Genomic DNA, 26,273 nt, shown 5'->3' on the forward strand with positions numbered 1-26,273 from the left:
CTCTGCATTCCCATACACTTACCGTATATGGGATGCCTGCACACACCACCTGACAGCTCATTTACTGTGCATGGGCCTCAGCACCCATTTGAACAAAGTCAAAAGATGATCAACTTTTGACCATATAGAATTTATCAGTTTTCTTTTGGTAGTTTTAACATAAAATATGTATTCCTTCTCTTTGACAAGGTTGCTCTGTATTACAGTAGTTACAGCATAACATTTTAAGTCTGTGTTCACCTGTAGCTCAGCCACAGTCATGCGGTTGTAGATTTTTTCCTCATCCCGACGCTCATCTTGAGGAACCGTGAGATTCGCCAGCTGGGTCTCAAGTTCCACAATCTGCGCCATCTGGACTTCAACAGAACCTATGGCACCCCCAAGCAGTAAGGCCATGTCCACCATGTATTCCTGGTATGCAGCTAGCACCTGTGAACAAAGACAGGAGAAAGTGGCATGCACAGAGTTTAAAGAGGAACTGTAGCAATCAAAAATATGTTATTACACTCAATATTTAATAGAAGTTTCTGATATGAATTAGAAATCAGTCACTGCCATCTGGAAAGATTTGCTATTATCTGTATGCAAAAATGTCCAACAGCAATGCTTTTCAATGCTTAGCTTCCTGACCCTACAGTGCATACAGGCAGGCAAATGTAGATCTGAAGTGAAAGTTCTAAAGCTGATGTCACAAGAGAGTGATCTTTTTACTGGAGACAACTTGCCAGTGACAGGATCACTAACTTACCATCTACCTATTAGTAGCAAGTCTCTACCTGGCTATCAAGAAAAGTGAGATGTCGCGCCCTCCCTGATCCCTTGCTAGCCAGGGTCATAGGCCAGCATTCTGGGCCAACAAGGAAGTAATTCCATAAAGGCAAGTGGAAGTCTGTCCCTGGCAATTCTGCAGGTGACATCAAATCAAATTGCTCACGTGAAATCAGCTAAACATTTATTTGTCCCTAAGTAAGTAAAGCTGGGTTGAACGGAAAAAAATCTCACAGAATCCCACGTCCACGCATGCAACTTGGACACCTAGATCTCCCCCACTGTGCTATTGTATTCTGACAGCAGGTACTATTCCCGCTGTCAGAATACACTGATCAGCACTGCTGTCGTTGGCTTGTTTTCCAGCAGGACCAATCCACAAAAGGCCAGCCTTTATGTTGAATAGAGAGATACACACAGACTGAAGTTCATCCAGTTTCTGCTGAGCCAGCCAAATTTCAATACGTGTATGCCCAGCTTAATATAGTTTACTATATAAAAACCCTTGTAAATGTCAAAAATAATGTTAAATGCAGTTAAACTTGAGATTTTTTTATGATTCTAATGTTACCCCAACATTACATATTCCTGATATGTGTCTGTTGTATCATGTACTTATGTTAAAAAATGTTCTTTGTATTGCTTTGATGTGTAAAATACTTGGTGTTCCTGACAGTCCCCCTGCTTTCCTATTTCTTAGTTACTGACCACGCTAGTCATAAAAGCACATCCATCTCGATGTGTTCAGTTGTCTGGCTGTGCTGGCAACATAGCCTGCCCATCATCAAATTATCAGACTTGTGCTGATACACCCTCATTCAATGTATGCTTTTTCTCCACCCCTAGCTCTCTAAGCCCCTTATGCAACTGATAGCAGAGGTCTTTTGATCACTAAAGATAATACAAGATAAATAAACATTTAAAAATAAGAAAAGAAAAAAGTTATTAATAATGCATATATATATATATATATATATATATATATATACACACACATATACACTCACTCACACATACACACACACACACACACGCATACACACAAAAGTTGCTTTACAAAGTATGGGTTCACATACAGTTAGGTCCATATATATTTGGATACAGGCACAATTTTCATACTTTTGGCTCTGTATGCCATCTGAATAAATGAAAATTAAACCATCCAAATGAATTTGAAATGCAGACTTTCAGCTTTAATTCAAGGGGGTGAACATAAATGTCAAGTACAAATTTTAGGAACTGCAACCATTTTTATACACAGTTCCTCCATTTTCAGGGGATCAAATGTAATTGGACACATGAATATAATCATAAATAAAATGTTCATTTTAATGTTAATATTTTGTTGAGAATCCTTTATTGGCAATGACTGGCTAAAGTCTGGAACCCACGGACATTACCAAAGACTGGGTTTCCTCCTTTCTGATGCATTGCCAGGCTCTAACTGCAGCTGTCTTCAGTTGTTCTTTGTTTGTGGATCTTTCTGCTTTTAGTTATGCCTTCAGCAAGTGAAATGCATGCTCAATTGGGTTGAGATCAGGTGATGGACTTGGCCATTGCAGAATATTCCACTTCTTTTCCTTCAAAAGCTCCTGGGTTGCTTTTGCAGTGCGTCTTGGATCATTGCCCATCTGTACTGTGAAGTGCCGTCCAATCAACTTTGCTGCATTTGGCTGAATCTTGGCTGACAGTATATCTCTAAACACTGCAGAATTCATCCGGCTGCTTCTGTCTTCTGTCACATCATCAATAAACACCAATGACCCAGTGCCACTGGAAGGCATGCATGCCCATGCCATCACACTGCTTCCACCATGTTTTACAGATGACGTTGTGTACTTTGGATCATGATCTGTTCCAAGCCTTTCCCACACTTTTTTCTTCCCATCATTCTGGTACAGATTAATCTTAGTTTCATCCATTCAAAGAATGCTTTTCCAGAACTGGTCTGGCTTTTTTAGATGTTTTTTGGGAAAGTCTAATCTGGCTTTTCTATTCTTCAGGCTTATGAATGGTTTGCACCTTGTGGTGAACCCTCTGTATTTGCTCTCGTGAAGTCTTCTCTTGATTGTAGACTGACGATGATATGCCCACCTCCTGGAGAGTGTCCTTCACTTGTCTGGAAGTTGTGAATGGGTTTTTCTTTACCATCCTGCGATCATCCACCACTGTTGTCTTCCGTGGACGTCCATGCCTTTTTATGTTGCTGAGCTCACCAGTGCATTCTTCTTTCCTCAGAATATACCAAACTGTTGATTTGGCCACTCCTAATGTTGCTGCTATCTCTCTGATGGATTTATTTAATTTTTGAAGCCCTTTGAACGCATGATGTAGGTTTACAGCAATAGATTCCAAATGCAAATACCACACTTAGAATCAACTCCAGACCTTTTACCTGCTTAACTGATGAAAAAATAATGAAGTCCACACCTGGACATGAAACAGCTTTTGATTCAATTGTCAAAACACTTTTGGTCCCTTGAAAAAGGGGGGATGGCTACTCGTAAGAGCTGTAATTCCTAAACCCTTCCTCCAATTTGGATGTACATATCCTCAAATTAAACCTGAGAGTGTACACTTTCAGCCCATATCCATTATATACTTATAGCTTGAATATGTTTTGGTAAACACGTGAAAAAAAAACTAAAATTGTGCCTGTGTCCAAATATATATGGACCTAACTGTATACTTTAAGTCCAGTAAATGTAGACAAAAGAAAATCAAAGATGGTGTATAGACCTGTTACAGTAATGTAAAATGTGAATAAATCTTGATGCAGTCATATTTCTTACCAAGGCTTGTCCTATTTTTGTTTGTAATGCAATTGTATATACTGTATTTGCAAGTAATTTTGACGTGAGTGGGTTATGCATGTAAGTTCACATGATGAAATATCAGCCTAAATATCCCATTTATCAGTGGAGGCAAATGGGGAAGTGCATCTTGGTTCCAGTTGAGTAATCAAGCAGGAAGCAAGTTAATTATAGATATTGATTTTTTTACAACAATCTTCCCCAACTAATAATTTATTCTCATACAGATACTGTATATGCAATGGAAGTCTGTACATTTTAGGGTCAGTCGAGTCTGTGGTGCACTTTTGTTTGTCAATTGGGTTTAAAAGTATTAATATCATTTGAAGATTTCCCTTGATTCCCCTCAGTGAATACAGGCAGTCCCCTGATTACGAACAAGATAGGGTCTGTAGGTTTGTTCTTAAAGCGGTAGTAAATCACAGCTAAAAATAAACAAATAAATAAATCCCCTGCAAGGTAAGATCATAATGTGCTGGTATGCATCACATACTAACACATTTTGAAGGGCTTACCCTAAAATGAAGCCCTCCAGCGGCGCACTGTTACCGCTGCATAGGTTTCCATCCTTACCTGGTCTTTCTCCTGGGTTCGCGAGCTCTGGCTATATGACTGGCTGAACCATTCCCAATGCAGGTATGGGAGTCCTGGGCCATGGCACAGTGCTCTGAAGGAACAGCACGCCCCAAAAAAATAGCTCCAGCCCAAAAAAATATTTTTACGCTTTTTGGATAGCATAGGGAAGGGTTAACACCCCTGTAATGTTTGTTTTCACCTCACTTTCTGTCCCTGTGACAATTGGATTTTTAAAATTTTGGGTTGTTGCGGAAACAAGGGATTGGTGATAAACCTTCAGCGTAGACACCTTTTTCCCATGATGATTCTTACAGGAGTGAATTTCCCTTTCTAGGGGTAGATTTCCTCTCACTTCTTGTATCTCCCTCCATTCGTACGTACGAGTCGTTCATAACTCGGAGACTGCCTGTAAATTAGTTCCATCTTTCACAGTAAAATCAAAACCTCATTCATTTCATAATAGTGAGCCAAATTTGATTTCCAAAAAAAAAAAAAAAAATTAAAAAAGGCAACTGGGGACCAGTTTAATTATACCTAACAAGGTCAGTCTGGCAGTGTCAGTACATTTAACCCTTGCCAACAGACAGTCTAATTTAGAAAATGACAATGATCCATGGGATCCTAAATGTTATAAATGTAATGCATCAATTAACATAAATGTATATATTTAGTGAGCCTGTTTGAAGTTTATTACTGCAGTGTTGTCTTACCTTTTGATGTGACTTTCACTGAACTCCAGGAATTCAACCTTTCTAAAATGTGCCAGATTTCTATGGGTTACATCCAATGAGGTGCATGCCACCTCGAAAACTTCTCTTTAATTTACAATGTCCATTTTTACCAAGCGCTAGGTGTTCAGCTACTGCTATACTTTGGATGCTATGATGCTTGATCTTTGGGTCTCGGATCCTGCAGCAGCAGAGTCATGTGCAGCTGCACTACCCACCCCTCCTGACCAATCACAAAGCACTTTGTATTATGTAAACCCAATCACAAAATACAAAGCCTTCTGTGATCGGGCAGGGAGGGGAGGGGCGGAAAGAATGGTCAGAGTGCCAGAAAAATAAAGATAGCTGTACATCAGCACTCAGTAAAAGTGTCAGTTGTAAAAAAAAGAGATAAGTCTATGAGATGGTATGCAACTCGATGGATTTAACCTAAAGTAAGTGAACACATTTTAGTAAATTGTCTAAATTCTTAGTGTTCAGCTTTAAAGTCTAATTCAGGAAAACTTTAAAATTATCGCTTGCAGTGGGGCTGCACCCGCACTGCAACTGTTTTGTCTAGGGAAGAGGAGAGAAGAGCTTTTACTTACCTTATCCTCTGCTCTCTAACAGACGGCACTCCCCAGCACTCTGGCCGTGAACTGTCTGGAGTCATCACGTTCAATGGGGAGTTATGTATCTTGCATTGGTCTTGATGACATCAAAACCTTAGAGGAGTAGAGCCCGCGGGGGGGGGGGGGGGGGAGATGCTGTGGGGAGCGGTCGCGCACCACAGAGGACAGAGGAGTGGAGGATCAGGTAGGTAAATCTTTCCTGTGTCCCACAGACCTAGCCAAGCAATGAACTCTTGCAGTGCAGGCACGACCCCACTGCAAGGGATCAATTTAAAATTTCCCATAGCTGGGCTTTACCACTCCCGCTCTTCCATGTTATTGTTATTTCTAGATAAACCACCAGAGACAATGTAGATTACCAATCTCTGTTAAGATTAGATATCAAACACAGCAACAACACGTTTTCAGTCCTTTTTTTATGTGATATCCATACATATGGCAACTTTAAGCAACGTTTAACCAGCTTTTGATTGTTGATATGACTGAATGTGAAACAAAGAACAAAAGGTACTTAGCAGTAATGTATGCGATTGACCCACAGACTTCAATTTAACAGGTTGAAATAGACTTAAAACAAGGAAATAATTGTGATCAAAGAAAATTGATCATGGTAGAAAACAACTAGAATTTCTGCTGTATTTGATTTTGGTTTCTTCAACTTGATTGCTTTGCAGCAAGGTACATCAGACCTCAAGCCAAACAAAAGGTAGTATATTTAGTAATAAACAATGCACACTTTGAAGTAGCATGCCATCAAAAGTAACTATGTAAAATAACAGAACAGGCATGGCACAAACAATACTGTTTATTAAGACATACCATCCTTAACAATTCAAACTGCAGAACTATGGTTCCAGACTTGGCCGAGTTTGGAACTGGGTATCAAAGTGATCTATATTATGTAATTAAGGTTTTAGGATAAACCACTTTTTTTTTTAATTGAATCCTTTGACAGAAACAAAACACAGCACCAAAATCACAAAAGATAGTACATCCTCACAATTAACAGCACATGGTGCCCAAAGATTAAACCAAAGTACCCAGCAAGGCAGGGCTTCACAAATTTGCTTTGAATCTAGGAGCCAGCTAAAAAAGTTAGGAGCCAGGAGGGGGAGCAGCGTGACAGGTGGAGGGCAGCGGGGGCAGTGGGACAGGAGGCAGGCAGCAGGACAAGAGGGGGGGCAGCAGGAAAGGAGGGGGAAAAGTTATGGGAGGGCAGCAGCGGGACAAGTGGGGGACAGAAAGAAAACCATTCTGTGCAGTGGTGGCGAGCAGTATGGTGACAAGCAGCGATCTCCTGTATGGCTTTCAATGAAGCAGCTGAAAGCTGCAGGAGGGAGAGGAGGAGATGCGACTTTCAGCTGCTTCATTGAAAGCCATACAGGAGATCAGTGCTTATCACCACAACCACCGCTACCCCTCCCACACACCCCTAGTCCCGGCACTGCTCGCCGCTCCCACCACTGCACAGAATGGTTTTCTTTCTGCCCCCCATCCCTCCCACTGCTGCTGTGTTCCAGCCGCTGTGTTCTTCTCAATGCCTAGCCCCTCCCTCCATCCTCCGCACCAATAGGAGAAGTGGGGAGAGAGGCTGGATCTGCTCTGTCTCCCCCTGTGCCTGCCCACACTCAGTCCATGCAGCTTCAGGGGAGGTGTGGGTGGGAAACTGAACACAGCAGCTGACAGTCACAGCTCTGATGCTTCTGAAGGAGTCATGGTGAGTTTGACTTACCCATCCCTCCTTCCACCCATCCCTTCCTTCTATCCTTCCACCCCCCCAACCTTCCTTCCACACCACCTCCCTTCCATCTTTCCACCCCCCCTGCCTTCCATCCTTCCAACCCCCTCCCTTCCTTCCACCTCCCCCCTCCCTTCCATCCACCCCCCTCCATTTCATCCTTCCACCCCCCCTTCCCTTACTTCCACCCACCCCTCACTTCCTTCCTTCTTTCCACCCACCCCTCTCTTCCTTTCACCCACCCACCCCTCCCTTCCTCCCCTCCTTCCTTCCACCCACCCTTCTGTAGCACCAATCTTTCCTTCCTTCCTTCCACCCACCCACCCCTTCCTTTTACCCACCCCTCCCTTCCATCCATCTCTTTTTTCCTTCCTTCCTTCCATCCACCCCTCCTTTCCTTCCTTCCACCCACCCCTTCCTTCCACCCCTCTCTTCCTTCCTTCTTTCCACCCACCCCTCCCTCCTCTTTGTCCTTCTACCCACCCCTTCCTTCCACCCACCCACCCACCCACCCACCCTTCCTTCCTTCCTTCCACCCACCTACCCCTCCCTTCCTTCCATCCACCCACCTCTTTATTCCACTCACCCCTCCTTTCCTTCCTTCCACTCACCCCTTCCTTCCACCCACCCCTTCCTTCCACCCACCCCTCCCTCCTCTCTGTCCTTCTACCCACCCCTCCCTTCCACCCACCCCTTTCTTCCACCCACCCCTCCCTCTTCTCTGCCCTTCTACCCACCCCTTCCTTCCATCCACCCCTTCCTTCCATCTCTTTATTCCACCCACCCCTCCTTTCCTTCCTTCCACCCATCCCTTCCTTCCTTCCTTCCTTCCTTCCTTCCACCCACCCCTTCCTTCCTTCCTTTCACCAACCCCTTCCTGCCTTTCACCCACCCCTTCCTTCCTTTTACCAACCCCTTCCTTCCTTTCACCCCCCCCCCTTCCTTCCTTTCACCCTCCCCTTCCTTCCTTCCACCCACCCCTTCATTCCTTACACTCACCCCTTCCTTACTTCCTTCCACCCACCCCTTCTTTCCTTCCAACCACCCCTTCCTTACTTCCTTCCACCCACCCACCCCTTCCTTCCTTCCATCCACCCCTTCCTTCCTTCCACTCACCCTTCTTTCCACCCACCCCTTCCTTCCTTCTTTCCTTCCACCCCTCCATTCCTTCAAGGGGGTGAAGTTGGGGGGGGGGGGGTAAAAATGCAGCTCAGCTGTGAGCTGAACCTCCCAGGAGAAAAAATTATCTACAGCCCTGAGACTGATGGGGGTTGCAGGCAGTTCTGGAAAAGAGGGAGGTAAGAAATATGGGCTACTAAAGATGTAAATATACTATCGGGTTGATTACTAAAATTGGAGTGCAAAATCTGGTGCAGTTCTGCATAGAAACCAATTGTCTTCCATTTTTTTTTTCGTCAAAGCTTATTTGAACAAGCTGAAATTAGAAGCTGATTGGCTACCATGCACAGCTGCCCCAGATTTTGCACTCTCCAGTTTTAGTAAATCAATCTTTTTGTCTTCTGGTGCAGGGTACTAACTTTTAAATACCTTTAGAGGCCTGGCAGGATTTATTTATTGAACGTTAGGTACAACCAGCAATGGGGTTGATTTACTAAAGGATTAAAGAATTTTCACAAAGCTTTGTGAATAAAGTGAAGCAGTGTTTGCCTTGAATACCCAATCACTTTCAAGCAATATTAAAACACATGATTTGAGCCTGCATATAAGTGAAGTGAGCAGAGCTTCACCTTATTCACTAAGCTCAATGAACATTCATTTTGTTAATGAACAGTCTCAAATCCTTTAGTAAATAAGCCCCAATGTGGGTTTCCTGTAATGAAGTATTATCTACAGCCACTCTATATGTAGGAGGGAAGAATTGTATATTTCATTTTGTCCCATAAACCCCTGACACTTCAAACTATCAGCGTCATAATATATGGCATCTTAAACCTCCTGAAACACAAAATACATCATGTACCATATCACCCATTCATGAAATATTCATCAACTAAATGAGATTAAAGTCTGACTGCGTATATTGGAATAAAAGTTATTAAAATCATAAATATGCTATGACCACCTTTATTAAAGGTTCCCATGTGCCAACGTTTGTATTAAAGTGGACTTGCAATCAAATATCTTTTAAACACATACCTTTATGATAAGTGACATAAAACCTAGCAGTGTCAACAGTCGTATAACATTTACTTTCCCAGTCTTTGGACCTCAGCTAGAACAGAACATACTGACTAACCTTTCCATTTGTTGTCTTATTCAAATAATAGTCTCTTGATGGAAGGAAGAGTCCAGACTGGTCCACCTGGGGAAGAAAGCAATGTGAAGTAAAAAAGCATTCTGGGAAATGTAACTGTAATAAAAATACATTGGATGCAAGTTCAGGTGCAAATTTGTAAATCGCATGTTGAACCTGAAGTCGCAGCAGTGTGAACCAGGACTAAAGGGCTTTGTCACAATCTGAGAATAATAATAATTGTTATTTGTCTGCTTTCCATCTATATATATCATTAGTCAGGTATAGTTGTTACCAGAACACAAATAGAAGGGGCATTTTCCAAAGGTGAAACTTGTCCCAAGGACAACTGTCTAAGAGTAGAATTCCCCTCTAGATTACCTCTCACTTCCTGTTGCATTTCTGGAACAGGAAATGGAGATAAATCTTTCCAAAGAGACACAGCTACAAATAAACTTACTTACTTGGAAAAATGTAAAACTATAGTGAGCGCTCTCAATAATTAGCAGCTGAACATTCAAGGAAAACGCATAAAAGTCCCAAGAAATATATATATAAAAGTAAAATGCAGCGCTATTAATATATCATAAATGGTTAAATAGATAATGATAAGACACAGTCCAGTGAAAGGTGCTCGTTGATTCCCGGTGCAAATGGTAAAAAATGCGCACTAACCAGAAGCGTATAGGTCAGTGGTGGGCAACCTTTTTTTTCAACTGAGCCAAATCTCGCCAAAACCACGATTGAAATTTATTTTGAGAGCCACATTTTTAAAACTGAAAATACATCCCCCATATAGTAATTCATCCCCCATAGTAATTCATCCCCCATATAGTAATTCATCCCCCATAGTAATTCATCCCCCATATAGTAATTCATCCCCCATATAGTAATTCATCCCCCATATAGTAATTCATCCCCCATAGTAATTCATCCCCCATATAGTAATTCATCCCCCATAGTACTTCATCCCCCATATAGTAATTCATCCCCCATATAGTAATTCATCCCCCATAGTAATTCATCCCCCATATAGTAATTAATCCCCCATATAGTAATTCATCCCCCATATAGTAATTCATCCCCCATAGTAATTAATCCCCCATAGTAATTCATACCCCATATAGTAATTCATCCCCCATAGTAATTCATCCCCCATATAGTAATTCATCCCCCCTATAGTAATTCATTCCCCATATTGTGTCAATTCACTTACCTTTGCTCCGCGCGTTCCTCTCGCCGTGTTCCCGCGCCGTTCCGGTCTTCAGGGCGGACTGTGAGAGGAGAGGAGTTCGTCTTGCTGCCCCGCCTACATCCTGACAGCCAATGTTTGCCACGCTCCGCAGGCCGGATTAAAAGGTCCGCCGGGCCGTATGCGGGCCTTAGTTTGCCCATTGCTGGGCTAGCTGCAGAGTCCTGACTTTTGGGGCGGCCGCCCGAGAGGAGGGAGGGGAGCGGGCGCCCGGCACACAAAAGAGCCGCATTAAACTGTGTAAAGAGCCGCATGTGGCTCGCGAGCCGCGGCTTGCCGACCACTGGTATAGGTAATACGCATGTGAATAAATATCTTGAAGATTCCCCTCTCCTTTCTGGTCTGATCACAGGAATAGCTGGAAAGAATGAAGATCAAGCGCCCTCGTGTGGTGAAGATGTGGTCCAGCTGGTCAGAGAAATCTTTGCCAAGATGTAGTTCCCCCTCTCAGGAGCTGACACAGGAATCACTCAGGGCTTCATGCCTCCATGAAGAGGTTTGTGAGATTTTGAGCCAAATGCAAAGAGTCATTTTTTTTTGTTTGCATCTTCTTCAACCTTTACAGCCCTGAGTGATTCCTGTGTCAGCTCCTGAGAGGGGGAACTACATCTTGGCAGATTTCTCTGACCAGCTGGACCACATTTTCACCACACGAGGGCGCTTGATCTTCATTCTTTCCAGCTATTCCCGTGATCAGACCAGAAAGGAGAGGGGACTCTTCAGGATATTTATTCACATGCGTATTACCTATACGCTTCTGGTTAGTGCGCATTTCCACCATTTGCACCGGGAATCAACGAGCACCTTTCACTGGACTGTGTCTTATAATTATCTATTTAACCATTTATGATATATTAATAGCGCTGCATTTTACTTTTATATATAAACTTACTTACTTAGATCAATTCTAACTATTCCCTGCTCTATCCAAACCTATAAAGAAGTTTAGCTACACGTACAAAAGCAACTCTTTTCTTTACCAATGCTTACAGAAACCGTTACTAAATAATGCAAAATCAGTAAATACAAATCCTGTTTGAAGTAAACCCGTAGCTAAACTATTTAAATTCACGTATTAACAAATTGCTAACAAGCAGGAAATGAGTTTTAAACACCAAATGTCCACTGTAGATTGCTTTATGGGTGTTAGGGAGGTGCTACTGGAGGTGTTAATAACTTGGGTGCAAGGATAGGAGGCAGTAAATCCATGACTCAGGCGCCTGTTTTTACTGCCCTCAGCTGCCCATGAAAGAGCCCAAAAGGCTGCCAAATCACAGTTGTGAACTGGGGAATGGGTAATTGGGAAATACAATCTTCCAAAATGGGAGGTTTTTATCCATCCTAATCCTAAATAAAAAAAAACAACAATTTTGAAAAAAAAATACAATATTTTTGACTTTTTGCTATAAAACATATCCAATAAAAAATGTAAAAAAAAATCAAATTTCTTCATTAATGTAGGCCAAAATATATTCTGCCACATGCCTTTGCTAAGCAAAATCCCAATATGTGTAAATGAATTGGTTTACAATTGTGTCTACAAATGGCGGTATATATACTGGAATTTTTTTTTTTTGTACTAGTAATGGCTGTGATCAGTGACTTATAGTGGGACTGCCACGGGCATTCTGACACTGGGGGGGAACTGACTAACTACCAATGACATCCCCAGTGCCACTAATACAATGATCAATGCTAATAAAAAGCACTGACACTGTACTGACACTGGGCAGGAAGGGGTTAACATGTGGGGCGATCAAAGGGTTAACTGTGTGCTGTGTGTGTTTTACATTATGTGCCGTGTGTGTTTTACTACAGAGACATGCTGCTTTGTATTTCTCTGCTGGACCGCACGCCACCTACCCGGAAATGCTCTTATCTATGTATCAATTACAGTTTAGCGGGCTGCAGGTTCTTTCTCTATTTCATTGTCAGTTGGCTATGTCTGCTATTTACTGTTAGGATTGTGTGTTTCATTGAATACAGAAGACCTTTTATCACAGCTATTCTAAAATGTGAATGAAGATATTTACTACATTTATACAAACTTTAGGTCTCCTACACATCAGCACTGTTAATCAATGTGTTAATTAGGGACTGTTTTGTTGCTAAAAAGCAACCAGCCAGATTTATTTCAGCAAAAGAAAATGTCACTCTTAAAGTGTTAGTAAACCCACGACCCTGTATTCACTCTATCTGGTCTCCCACAGTACAGAGAACATGGAAGTGCAATTCATTTAGTAAATATAAACTGGTAAATACAATTTCTCATCAGCAGTTAGAGCAATCTTGTGACTTCTATCAGTGTCCAGCAGAGCACATGTTAAAGCATGTAGGAGGAGTTTTAATTTTGCTCTAGGAGGATGCAAAATCCCTGACCTCTGTCTGGACAGTGCTGATCGGCCCTGTGCTGATCACTTGCATTCTCTCAAGAATGAAAAAAAAAAACACTCCCTAGCAATATGCACTAAACTGAGCATGTGTAGAGTGACTCCGCACGATATGTCTTATCAGGAGATAAGAGGGGGACAGTGGAAGAAGGGGAAGATCAGAGAAGTCAGGATCAAACAGTGTTTTTACACAATGCAGAGGATTAACCCTTTAGGTTCCACAGTGAGTATAACAAGCATGCTTTACTGCATATACAGAATGATTTTACTGTTATGGGTTTAGTAACACTTTCATTTTATTGCTAACAGCAAGTAACAAATATGGTTCTCTATCACATATATGTTTGTCTCTTTTCTACAGCATTAAGATCCACAACATGACATGCATTTATGAATGGTATGTAAAATACAGGAGCAGTGAGGACTAAACACTGCAGTCAGTGTCTTTTGGAGAATGGATAACAGTATGTGTTTTGCATTATAAATAGCCAGCTATGTAATTCAGCTATGTCTATGTGCCAGAAACATGCCTCCACTTGATGTATTTATATTGTTCTATTATATATTGTATATATTTACTGTCTAGTCTAATGTTGATACCTGGATAATGTTGCTATTTGAGCTCTTGGAGTCCGCGCTTACAAAGACACTGAAGAATGGTGTCGCCCTGTACGTCCCTGAGACAGTCTTTAGCACAGCCATAAAGTTATCTCCTCTACAGGTACCTGAGATATTCCATCCACCAACCTTAACAGAAACATTAGTTATTGTTACCAGCACAATTATGACAATGGTCTAGAGCAGTGGTCTCCAATCTGCGGCCCTTTGCCTGCCTTTACCCAGCACTTGGGGCACTATTCCTCCCACTTATACGAGACACTGTTCTGCCAACTGACACCAACAATGGGGCACCATTTCTCCCCCTGGTCACAATAATGGGGCACTGTTCCTCCCAATGAGTTCCTCCCAATGATAGGGTTCTGCTCCTCCCCCAATACCAAATGTGGTAATGTTTACTCCCACTGATGCCAGGAACATTTCCACTCCAGCTGGCCACAGTCTGCCCCCCCCCTAAAGATTAAAAAACTATAAACTCGCCCTTTGTTTAGAAAGTTTGGAGACCCCTGGTCTAGAGAAGTACTGGAATGCAAAACAAGGAATTTGGGGTATCAGGATATAATGCAAAAACAAGTTGGATAACACTGTCAATGATATCAACTAAAGATACATATTATATACCAAAAATATTCAAATTTATGTAAAGCCAATTCTTTCTTGTTAGCTTTAGATAGAGTAGGGAATGATAAAGACCTAATCAGGTTTTTATTTTTATTTTTTTTGCTTTGTGTCCACTCGGGGAGATTTCTCTTCACATCCTGTCCTATTAGAGGAGATCTCCTCAAAGCCATGAGATAATGCCTCTTGGACACTTGCCACCAGAGGTGGTTTAGCTAAATAAAAATTTCCCCTCACCTCCAGCTCCTGTGGATTTTTCCATCACTACTTGTCCCTATGAGAATAGTCACCAGGATTAACAGAGAGGGTCCAAGATGGGACACCAGTTGGGACACAGACGGCAAAATAACCCTTCTATACTCTATCTCGAACAGAAAAAAAGTATTGGCTTTACATACAATTTATCAAAACCTTGTCATAAACGTAAAGAAATTCAGGTAAAAGCACACATAAACACTGACTTTAATATCTCTCCCAAACATCATTACAGTGGTATGATCATGAAGAGATTTGATAACTTTAGGATATCAAATTTGCAGTTATCAGTTCATTCTCTTTCACTTCATACTGTAATGGTTTTCAACAAAATATACATTGTAAAGTGGCAATTTTGTCACATTAGTATTGTTTGAAACCAACATGGTATAAAGTAAGATTCCTGTTTAATTGCCAGCTGCATATTTTCTTATCACAAGTTGTTAATACATCAGTTTTCCAAAGTTGGGCATGTGTCTCCCTGACAATGATGGGCAAGGGGATATAAGGCCATCCTTGCACAAACCTGCAGAGTTCTGCAATCCATGTCATTTTCTCCAGTTTCTATGCCAAGGAGTTTTGCGGATATGCTGTCTTCTTCACGTCAGAGCAATATTGCAATACAAATTCTTTAACCACTTGCCATCCAGAAAATTTACCCCCCTTCCTGACCAGGCCATTTTTTGCAGTACAGTGCTGCGTTAATTTAACTAACAATTGCGTGGTCACGCAACGCTTTACATAAATTAAATTTATGTAATTTTTTCCCACAAATAGAGCTTTCTTTCAGTGGTATTTGATCGCCTGTGCGTTTTTTATTTTTTGCGCTATAAACAAAAAAAACCATCAATTTTGAAAGAAAAAAAATGTTTTTGACTTTTTGCTATATAACATATCCAATAAAAACATCTTAAAAAATCAAATGTCATCATAAATTTAATCCACGCCAGTGGCTGAGCATCGGGTTCCCTTCAGCTCCATCCACCGTGCAGTGGAGACCCTCAGTAGGGATTTTATAATCGATGAGCCTTCCAGTCCCTTATACCATGTGAGTTGTTCTACTTGTGAATGCAATAAACCATGTAACAGTTCACACTTAGAGGTGCCTTTCTTGTTCCTTTTGCAATTAAATGTTTCCAATATGTATGAATAACATGATTAATTTGCATTGTGTGAGTCCAACTGCTTTTGGAAAAGTCTTCTAAACGCAGCTAAACTCTGAAATTTAGACATCTGTGTGAATGTAGCCTTAAATGTATAAAACAAGACACTGAATATGGTGCAGCGCTTCATATTGTATTTTACAAACAAAGCTATGGACTTTGGAGGGATGGGGGTCATTAAAGTAGATGTACAGTAAACATCACTAAAATCTCATAACTTTAAGTAACAAGTTAAAGTATAACTAAAGGCAAAACTTTTATTTGTTTTGGACAGGCTTTATACTTGGTGATCCTGTCATTATTAAAGCGATACTAAAGGTTTGCTTTTTTTTTTTTTTTTTGGAAAACAACCAACATGTTATACTTACCTACTGTGTGCAGAGATTTTGCACGGAGCAGCCTGGATCCTCCTCTTCTAGGGTCCATTTCCGGCGCTCCTGGCTCCTCCTTTCTGTCGGGTGCCCCCATAGCTAGCAGCTAGTTATGGGAGCACCCAAGTAAATGTGTTCCCAAGCCGCTGCTCTGTGTGTTCATTCACACATGGAGCCACAGCTTGGCCCTGCCCCCTCTCCCCTCATTGGCTGGCTGGCTGTGATTGACAGCAGCGAGAGCCAATGGCTCCCGCTTGCTGTCTCAGCCAATGAGGAGGCAGAGCTTCAGAACAGCCGAGGCTGCTGTGCACTTCGATGGATCGCGATGGGGCTCAGGTAAGTATAACATGTTTGTTATTTTCCAAAAAAAAAAGTGAACCTATCATGTTGCTTTAATACTTGGTGATCCTGCTAATGCACTTCCTGTTATAGAGTGACAGGGTCTTCCAAATGTTCTCCCATTACATGCACTCCCAGTAGACTCTACAAGTGGTTGTAATGGTCTACACATCCCAGACATAATTCACTATTTGGAAATCCACTATTAGAATGCATATGAAGTTGCTGGAATCTATGCATGTAGACAGTGGCAGGCTGCAGAAGATTAGCCGTGGTTATACAGAACACCATTATTTTAATTTTTAGCAAATTTAATATCACTCAGTTATGATTTTGATCTATTTTAACAAGGGGTTATTAGCACTTTCACCTTCTTTATCAGGTCAGTGAGGGGTTTTTCTTTCAGCTCCTCAATTTTCTGCTCCTTCAGGCAAGACAGGTAAAACCGCTGAGTCTTCATCTCTGCCTCACTACTGGAGTTAAATGTAGCATTCTCTGCAACATATAACATTGTATGTCAGCCACAGTGAAAAATATATAATAAACATTTGTATGCCTATGGCAGTACCCACCCATCTGTACTATCTCCCATGCCGTGTATGAATGCTAATTCACCCCGCACTGCTATATGGTAATCTATACTGCTTTTAAAATCCACCTCTGACTGAAGCTGATTCATAACTATCAATGTTCTTATTGGTCATTTTTACTGCTTCAAAAATCTTTTGCTCTGTCCATATTACTGTGGTGTTTATTTTGCTCTTATTGTCTAACCCAAATTTAAGAGCTGATCCTAATCTTTACAACTCTGCCCTCCTGCTCTCTTAGGCTACGTTCACACTAGCGTTGTGTGCATGCGGCAGAGAGGTGTTTGGGAAGCGTTTTTATCGCTTCCCAAACGCCTCTGCCAATTCTGCACATTACAGCACATGGTGCTGTTCTAACGGGAGCATTTGCGTTGCATCACGGCAAAACGGACACCTCTGGTCGAGTCAGGAGGCGTTGAAGCCTCCTATTCTCGTCTATGGTGCCACTCCACAAACGGCGTTTGTGGTGCGGTTGCAACGCGGTTGCGGGGCGTTTGTGGAGTGGTACCACCACTCAAACCGCATCATAGGCGTTTGTGGGGTGTTATTAACGCTCGGCAAACGCCTAGCAACCGCCGCTAAACAGCGCAAGCGGCGTTTGCGGAGCATTTGCCGAGCGTTAAAAAACGCTCTGCAAATGCCGGACCAACGCTTGCCAAACGCTATAGGGGCGTTTGGCAAGCTTTTTTTAAACAGCCAAGTGTGAACGAGATGGTGTGAGATGTTTGCCCTGCTAGCCATGTGTCTCTGCTATGCATTCCTAATTGATTAATTGACAATTCCCCCACCCAACTCAGTAGAAATTTAGGCCTTCCTTAGGGGAGGCACAGCCAGGGGCAGCATTGGCAACTATCATCATGGATAAAGTGTTGATCTTGAATTAAGTGTTGCACTGTGGCTCTGCACTTCAGCAAATGCACAAAGCGAGAAACAGCAGACAACTTCAATTACTAATCAGACTACAGGTGACCTGTTTCCCCATCCAGCTTTTTTAGCTCTTATCCAGTCTGCTTCATCTCCACTCTGTAACATGCACTCCCTACTCCTCCTTCTCACAGTTGTGTCCTCTCTCTTTAAAGTCATACTCCCATATTACCTCCCTCATACCTGCATTCCTAACATCAACCTTGTATTCTCCTACTTATGCACTCCTTGCAATCTCACCAACTTTCCTCTTCCTCTCTCTGATCACTCCCTTATTAGCTTCACTCTGTCCTTGTCTTCCTCCTCCTTGTCTTCCAACTACCAAACAGTTAACCATAGAAACCTTCATTATCTTAACCCTTCTCTTCTTTTTTCAGCAACAGATTGTCTCTATGACAAAATCTCAGCCCTGTCCTGCCCCAGCCTGGCCACTTCTGTCTACAATAGTTCACTGTCTTCCACCCTGGACACATTGGCCCCCCTCACTACACACAGAATTAGGCCCCGACCACTACAACCCTGGCAAACAGACAATACCAGATGCCTCAAAAAACGTAGCTGTGCTCTTGAGTGTTTATGGCATAAGGCTAAGACCCAGCAAGATTTCGACCAATATAAATCTGCCCTTCAAAAATAAAATTCTTGTCTCCACACTACCAAACAGACCTATTTTATCACTCTCATTAACACCCTCTCACGCTGTCCATGTCAACTCTTTTTTACCTTTAACTCTCTACTTCGTCCTTCTCTACCTCCACCCACTAACTCACTCACTGTCCAGATCGCTAATCACTTCAAAAATAAGATTGATACAATTCGTGATGAGATCCCCACTGTACAGATATCTCCCTCACCCTACAATCCTTGTCCATCTGCACAATCTATACTTCCCTTATTTAACGCAGTTACTATAGAGGAGGTTGGTAAACTGTTTTCTAAAGCCCATATAACCACCTGCCCCCTGGACCCTGTTACCACGCAAATACTACGATCACCCTCTGGCTCTATCCTTCATTCTTTAACTCATATCTTCAATCTCTCCCTTTCTACTGGCATCTTCCCCAACTCTCTAAAACATGTACTAGTCACCCACATAGTTAAAAAAGCCTCACTGGACCCCGCCAATCTTAGCAACCTAAGACCCATCTCCTTACTCCCATTTGCCTACAAACTCCTTGAGTCTACAACCGCCTGAGCTGCCACTTTATTGAAAATAAGCTTCTCAGTCCCCTTCAGTCTGGATTTCACCCACAACACTCCACCGAAACTCCTCTCCTAAAACTCACAAACAACTTACTAACCGCTAAAACCAATGGTCACTATTCCATACTCTTGGACTTGGACCTCTCCGCTGCCTTTGACACAGTTGACCACCTCCTCCTCAAAAAAAAACCCTTTATTTACTTGTCTCCGTGACTATACTCTCCGTTGGTTTGAATCTTACTTATCTCACCGCACCTTCAGTGTCACTTACAATTCTACTTCCTCCTCTCCTATTCCTCTTACTGTCGGGGTCCCCCAAGGTTCTGTCCTTGGACCTCTCCTATTCTTAATCTAAACTTCTTCCTTGCGTCAGCTGATAGCTTCCCATGGTTTTCAATACCATTTCTATGCTGATGACACAAATTTATCTCTCTACTCCTCAGCTCACCCCATCAGTTTCCACACATATCACCGATTTACTAACAGACATATCAGACTGGATGTCACATCACTTCCAAAAACTCACTCTATCCAAAACTGAGCTCATAATATTTCCTCCCCCATATGCCTCTTCCCCTGATTTCTCAGTCAGGATCAATAGCACCACTATCAACCCATCCCTGCATGTCAGGGTGCTAGGTGTAAGCCTGGATTCTAAACTATCCTTTCAGGCCCATATCAAATCCCTGTCCAAATCATGCCGCCTCAACCTCCGCAACATCTCCAGAATATGCCCCTTTTTAACCAATGATACCACAAAGCTCCTAATTCACTCCCTGGTCATCTCTCACCTCGACTACTGCAACTCCCTCCTTATTGGCTTACCTTTACATAGGCTATCCCCCCTCCAATCCATCATGAATACTGCTGCCAGGCTCATCCACCTTACCAACCGTTCAGTGTCTGCTACCCCTCTCTGCCAATCCCTCCACTGGCTTCCACTCGCTCAACGAATAAAATTCAAAATACTAACAACAACTTAGAAAGCCATCCACAACTTTGCCCCCAGCTCCATCACCAACCTGGTCTCAAAATATCAACCAAACCGCTCTCTTTGATCCTCCCAAGACCTTCTGCTCTCTGGTTCCTGTGTCACCTCCTCCCATGCTCACCTGCAGGACTTCTCCCATTCTATGGAACTCCCTACCCCAATCTGTCCGGCTGTCTCCTAATTTATCCACCTTTAGACGATTCCTGAAAACCTCTCTCTTTAAAGAAGTCTATCCTGCTTCTACCTAGTAAACTGCCATTTATTACCTCCATCAGCTCATCCCCCACAGCTATTACCTTTTGTATCACTCAACCCTTCCTCCTAGATTGTAAGCTGTAACAAGCAGGGCTCTCTGTTTCCTCTTTTACCAAATTGTATTGTAACTGTAATGTCTACTTTCATTTTGCAAAGCTCTGCCCAAACTGTTGGCGCTATATAAATCCTGTATAATAATAATAATGCGCAGACATCCAACCAAATCACACACATTTCAGTTAAGACTAGGCCACTTCAGCTGCTGATACCTAGAACCATGGAGTTTTCGAAAGCAGGTGCAAATATGCATTTGTAAACATTTCGTTTTGATTAACTTATTATTTTATCACCTTTTAGTTCCCTGCCCCTCACGTACCCTTACCTTCTACCATTATCCTACTCACCAAGAATATGTTTTAACACCGCTTGGTTCTGGTCCCAGATGCTGTTGAAGGTGTTCCATCTTGACCGACCATCAGGTAGAGGGTTCCTCTTCATCCACCCTCCACAAGCATACAGGTAGAAGTCCTGACATGGTTCTATGTCTCTGTCCAGGGAATCGAGTATACGGCCAGCTACAGAAACACAGGCCTCTGAGAGACACAAGGAGCGAGTCTTGTCTAGGTGGAAGAAGATACAACAGCGCAGGGATGAGATGAATAAAAGCATCTACTGAGGTAGAAAATTAATCAAGTGTATGTCATAAACACTGTTTTGGACTTTTTTTTTTCCAATGGGATCTTGTACGGAAATGTATGTAAAGGAAGGAGCTATAAAAAAGGGCTAATTTTTATTGTCACGATTTTATTAAATTAGAACTATAGGCAGAACTTCTCTTTCATTTTGGATAGAGTAAGGGAGGGTTATAACCAGGGCTTTTCTCAGAGAATAGGTGCAGGAGCTCCCTTCCCTTCTTGCGGAGGAGCACACCGCGTTATAGGGTGGGTGTGGCCAAATTGCAAAGTAGGAGGGTCTTAAAGGGGCATTGTTAAATAAAACCAGGAGTGCATAACACACAAGCACAGGGTTCAGGAGTGCATAATGCACAGCGAGCAGGGTTCAGGAGTGAATAATACACAGTGCATAATACACAGAGTGCTGGGTTCAGCAGTGCGTGGTACAAAGAGTGCAGGGCTCAGGAGGGTGTTCGGCACAGTGCTAGGTTCTGGACTGCATAATATACAGAATGCTGGGTTCAGGAGTGCATAATGCACAGAGTGCTGGGTTCAGGAGTGCATAATACACAGAGTGCTGGGTTCTGGAGTGCGTAATATACAGAGTGCTGGGGGGTTCAGGAGTGAGTAATACACAGAGTGCTGGGTTCTGAAGTGCATAATGCACAGAGTGCTGGGTTCAGGAGTGCATAATGCACAGACTGCTGGGTTCTGGAGTGCGTAATATACATAGTGCTGGGGGTTCAGGAGTGAGTAATACACAGAGTGCTGGGTTCTGGAGTGCATAATACACAGAGTGCTGGGTTTTGGAGTGCGTAATGCACAGAGTGCTGGTTTCTGGAGTGCGTAATACACAGAGTGCTGGGTCCAGGAGTGCGTAATACACAGAGTTCTGGGTTCAGGAGTGCGTAAAACAGAATGCTGGGTTCAGGACCATGTAATACAGAGTGCTGGGTTCAGGTCTGAGTATTACAGAGTGCTGGGTGCAGGACTGCATAATACAGAGTGCTGGGTTCAGGACTGCATAATACAGAGTGCTGGGTTCAGGACTGCGTAATACAGAGTGCTGGGTTCAGGACTGCATAATACAGAGTGCTGGGTTCAGGAGTGCATAATACACAGAGTGCTGGGTTCAGGAGTATGTAATACACAGAGTGCTGGGTTCAGGAGTATGTAATACACAGAGTGCTGGGTTCAGGAGTATGTAATACACAGAGTGCTGGGTTCAGGAGTGCGTAATACACAGAGTGCTGGGTTCAGGAGTGCGTAATACACAGAGTGCTGGGTTCAGGAGTATGTAATACACAGAGTGCTGGGTTCAGGAGTATGTAATACACAGAGTGCTGGGTTTAGGAGTGCGTAATACACAGAGTACTGGGTTCAGGAGTGTGTAACACAGAGAGTGCAGTCAGGTGTGCACTATGTCCAGAGTGCTGGATTCAGGGGTTTGCTAAGCAGAGAGACCACTTCTGCTCCTCATCCACAGCTCACCTCTGCACCCTTCCCTCACAGCTCCTCTCTGCAACCATCTCCGAACCCTTCCTCCACAACATCTGAGCTCTGCGAGCATCTGCTTCATATTTGACCCCTGCTCCCCCACTGCCCTCACCTTTGCACATTCAGCAACCCACCCCCCACTCACCTCTCAGAAGCCATGGGTGTGCCACACAATCCATTTGCAGCTTTGCCTCTCCACCACTGGACAGCAGTAGCGGCAGTGAGATTACTCAGCAGGGGCATCGGCATCTGAGCACCAGGCTGTTTCTCAACCAGCAAGGGATGCCATTTCTGAAGTCCGGAAACACAGTGAGTTCCGGCAGCTGTCCCTCTATGTCTGCCCTGAGTGCCATGCAGTGCCGGAGTCCCGTTCTGGGGAGCTGCCGGGAGAACCACACTGTCTCTTGTAGCACAGAAGCTGGGTGTGTTCTTCTGTGTTTACAAGCGCCAGTAAACAGCGGTGACAGTGGTGAAGAGGGTGATTGCCGGAGGTGCAAGCTGAGAAAATACCCTGGTTATAACCCTGTCAGTTTGGTTTTTGCCATCTATGTTGCATTGGGGAGATTTCCCTTCATTTTAGTCAAGTCATTTTAACATATATTTTTACATATATTTGTAAATGCCAATTCCAAAAATGTAGATTTGTATTTTTAAAGACATACAGTATATTTGAAATGTATTTTTAAAAATATTTTTCATATATTTTGTAATAAAAACACATTTCAACTATATATATATATATATATATATATATATATATATATGTATATATATATTTATATATATAATTGAATATTGCCAACATTTTAGTATTTCAAATATATGTCAATATATTTGGGAAGAATATTTTTAAAATATATTTTTCTTCCATGTGGGCAGCTTTTTTTTCTAGTTTTGAATTTTTTCATCTTCATTAAGGCTCCATGCACACTAGCGTTTTTTTTTTAAGCTCAAAAACCGCTGGAAAAAAATGCTGGATAAAAAACGCTGGTAATAGCCTTTTTAGCAGCGTTTTAGTAGCATTCAGAAACGTTTAGGAGCTTTAGCATTTTATTAGTGTTTTTACAGTATAGGAAAAAATAAAACGGTTAGAAAAAAAACTGTTAGGAGCACTTTAGTAGCGTTTAGAAGTGTTCAACATCTTTTTTTCTGCTCCTAGACACTGAAGCTCAAAAAAATGCTAATAGCCTAAAGTAGTGTGCATGGACACATAGGATAACACTATTTAGCTTCTAGGAGCAGAAAAAAAGGATAATAACAGCTTCTAGGAGCTTCCAAAAACGCTAGTGTTCATGGAGCTATATTGTAAAACTGCTACTAAAACACTAACGCTCCTAAATGCTTGTAAATGCTACTAAAACACTACTAAAAAGTTCTATTAGCAGCGTTTTTTTATCCTGCATTTTTTCCAGTATTTTTTGAAAAAAACTTGTGTGCATGAGACATAGGCAGGCCATACAGTATACAATTTTGCTGAGATTTTTCCTTTAGATTTACTAAAAACCATAAAAACCATATAATATGAGGTTAAACCTAAACAACACTTTCAATTGTATTTAATTAGCAGGTCCTTGCACTACATAGTGGAATATAAATCTAAAGGAAATTGGGCAGAAAATTGTATAGTGTATGGCCAGCCATAAGGTGTCACATATAAAAACTGTGAAATTCAACATCTAGAGAAAAGAACAGAGATTGGTCATGCACTGCAGCTTCTCCATTGAATTGATCTGATTGTTACTAATGATAGCAACAGTCACAAAGGTGATTTATCTTGCTTCAACATTCCTGTAACTGAGACTTCAGTCATTTACCTCCCTCAGGTGATGGCCCTATGAGTTTCAGTGTCAGTTTTAAATGTTGTCTCTACCTTTAGTGTGGAGATCCTCCAGAGAGGAAACAAAAGGCAATCAAAACCTCAAAAATATTCTGACCCTTCCTACAAAAACAATACTGCAATGTCACTATCAGGACAACTTCCTCTACTGCCTATTAAATAGGTAATAGACCTATTTACACCTCTCTTAGGGCTCGTTTTTCCAACTCTTTCCAAACGCCCCTATAGCATTTGACAAGCGTTGGTCTGGCGTTTGCGGAGTGTTTTTAACGCGTTTGCCAAGCGTTAAAAACACCCCACAAACGCCTATAATGAAGTTTGAATGGTGTTAATGCTCCGCAAACACCCCTGCAACCGCGTCGCAACCGCACCGCAAACGTCGGCTGAGTATTTGCGGAGCGGCACCATAGACTTGAATAGGAGGATTCAACTCCTCCTGACTGGACCAGAGGTGTCCATTTTTCTGCGACGCTAACGCTCACGTTTGAACAGCACCATGTGCAGAATTTTCCCAGGTGTTTGGGAAACGGTAAAAACGCTTCCCAAACGCCTGTCTGCCGCTTGCTAACAAGGCTAGTGTGAACGTAGCCTTAAATAGGCAGGAAACTAGCGGAAATTTACCAATCAGTAACGCAAACAGTACCTGATGGAGATTGTAACCCTTCTCCACCCATCCAAAATGTAAAACGTTTGGACAACTTTTGGTGCGGATGACTGAAGTGCAGCTTTTACAGGAGTAATTAACACTGTCATATAGTTGCACCCGCCTGTAACATTTGTAACGTGTTTGTGACATGTCTGATTTAAAAACTTGTGATATTCATATGGGGGATGTTCAGTGATTCTAATGAGAATGAGCATATTTTACAATCTGTCAGTTTAAGAATTGGTGGCATACTCCACCATCCACACCTAAAATATAAAATGACTGCATGTACCCTCCTATTCCCCTAGTGCAGGTACACAGCTGTACACTTTTCAAAAACATTTTTCAGATAAAGTGGTCAATTTACTAAAAATGTGTTCTTTACTTCTGTCTTTGTGGTTTTACAATTGATACCAGGACAACATTCAGGAATGGGCGTAATAATTATGAATCTGAAGCACCTGAGACTTGCTGAACTCCCAAAGCAATAAGGCATCCAAGGAGTAGCAATCCTAGAACAGCACTAAGGGCTCCTAGAAAAACTTCTGACTGAGATCTACCACCAAGTGAGCCAAGGATGTGTCCTCTTCCTTTCCGAAATCCAACCTATTCAAAATAAACACATGATGAGAAAAGCAGGGTAAAGGAAGACAGCTGTAAGTGAACATGGAAAGTTAATAGACTCATTTAATGAGAGCAAATAACACAGAGCAGTGAGCATTCATTTTTGTGATTGTACTTGATGAATGGTCACAACTGATTGACATCTGTGCTCTTTTTAATCTAGAGGGCTGATGTGTGAAAGGTTTGCTACAGGAAAAATGTCTAAACTACCACTCAACTTTAGTCCAAGTTTGAAAATGAAACAAGGATTCTTATCCTGGGGGGGGGGGTGTCAGTAAAATCTGACCATAGAAGCATAGGCACGCCGTGAGTATGCACAGCATCCTGTAACTCCCAACTAGAAAACAGAGACCCAAGGTGACCACACTAGGACAGATCTGTTTCCGTCCTTAGGGCTCATGTACACAGGGCATTTGCAAAACTCTTCTGAACGATGGAAACTGACTGCTGGAAAACGTAGGTTAAAAAACGTCAGTTATACGCATTTATTTGCATTTGCGTTTAGAAGCGTTTTTAAAAGATAACCGCAGGAGACCTTTCC

General features: G+C 42.3%; 1 protein-coding gene across 1 annotated transcript in view; it reads right to left on the minus strand.

Annotated features, from left to right (window-relative positions):
- Positions 1-26,273, minus strand: part of ECE2 (endothelin converting enzyme 2) — a 94,901-nt gene that overhangs the window by 23,337 nt on the left and 45,291 nt on the right. The window contains exons 3-8 of the mRNA XM_089685495.1: positions 25,570-25,714; positions 20,859-21,074; positions 16,865-16,989; positions 13,731-13,877; positions 9,492-9,557; positions 241-429 (exon numbers count right to left, since the gene is read on the minus strand). Of these exons, the coding sequence (XP_089541621.1) occupies positions 241-429; positions 9,492-9,557; positions 13,731-13,877; positions 16,865-16,989; positions 20,859-21,074; positions 25,570-25,714 (888 nt within the window). The remainder of the gene's footprint in view (positions 1-240; positions 430-9,491; positions 9,558-13,730; positions 13,878-16,864; positions 16,990-20,858; positions 21,075-25,569; positions 25,715-26,273) is intronic.

This window comes from Staurois parvus, unplaced genomic scaffold (genome assembly GCF_062004578.1).
Source record: "Staurois parvus isolate SC_StPar_1 unplaced genomic scaffold, SC_StPar_1.0 ptg000376l, whole genome shotgun sequence".
In the NCBI taxonomy this organism is placed as follows: domain Eukaryota; kingdom Metazoa; phylum Chordata; class Amphibia; order Anura; family Ranidae; genus Staurois; species Staurois parvus.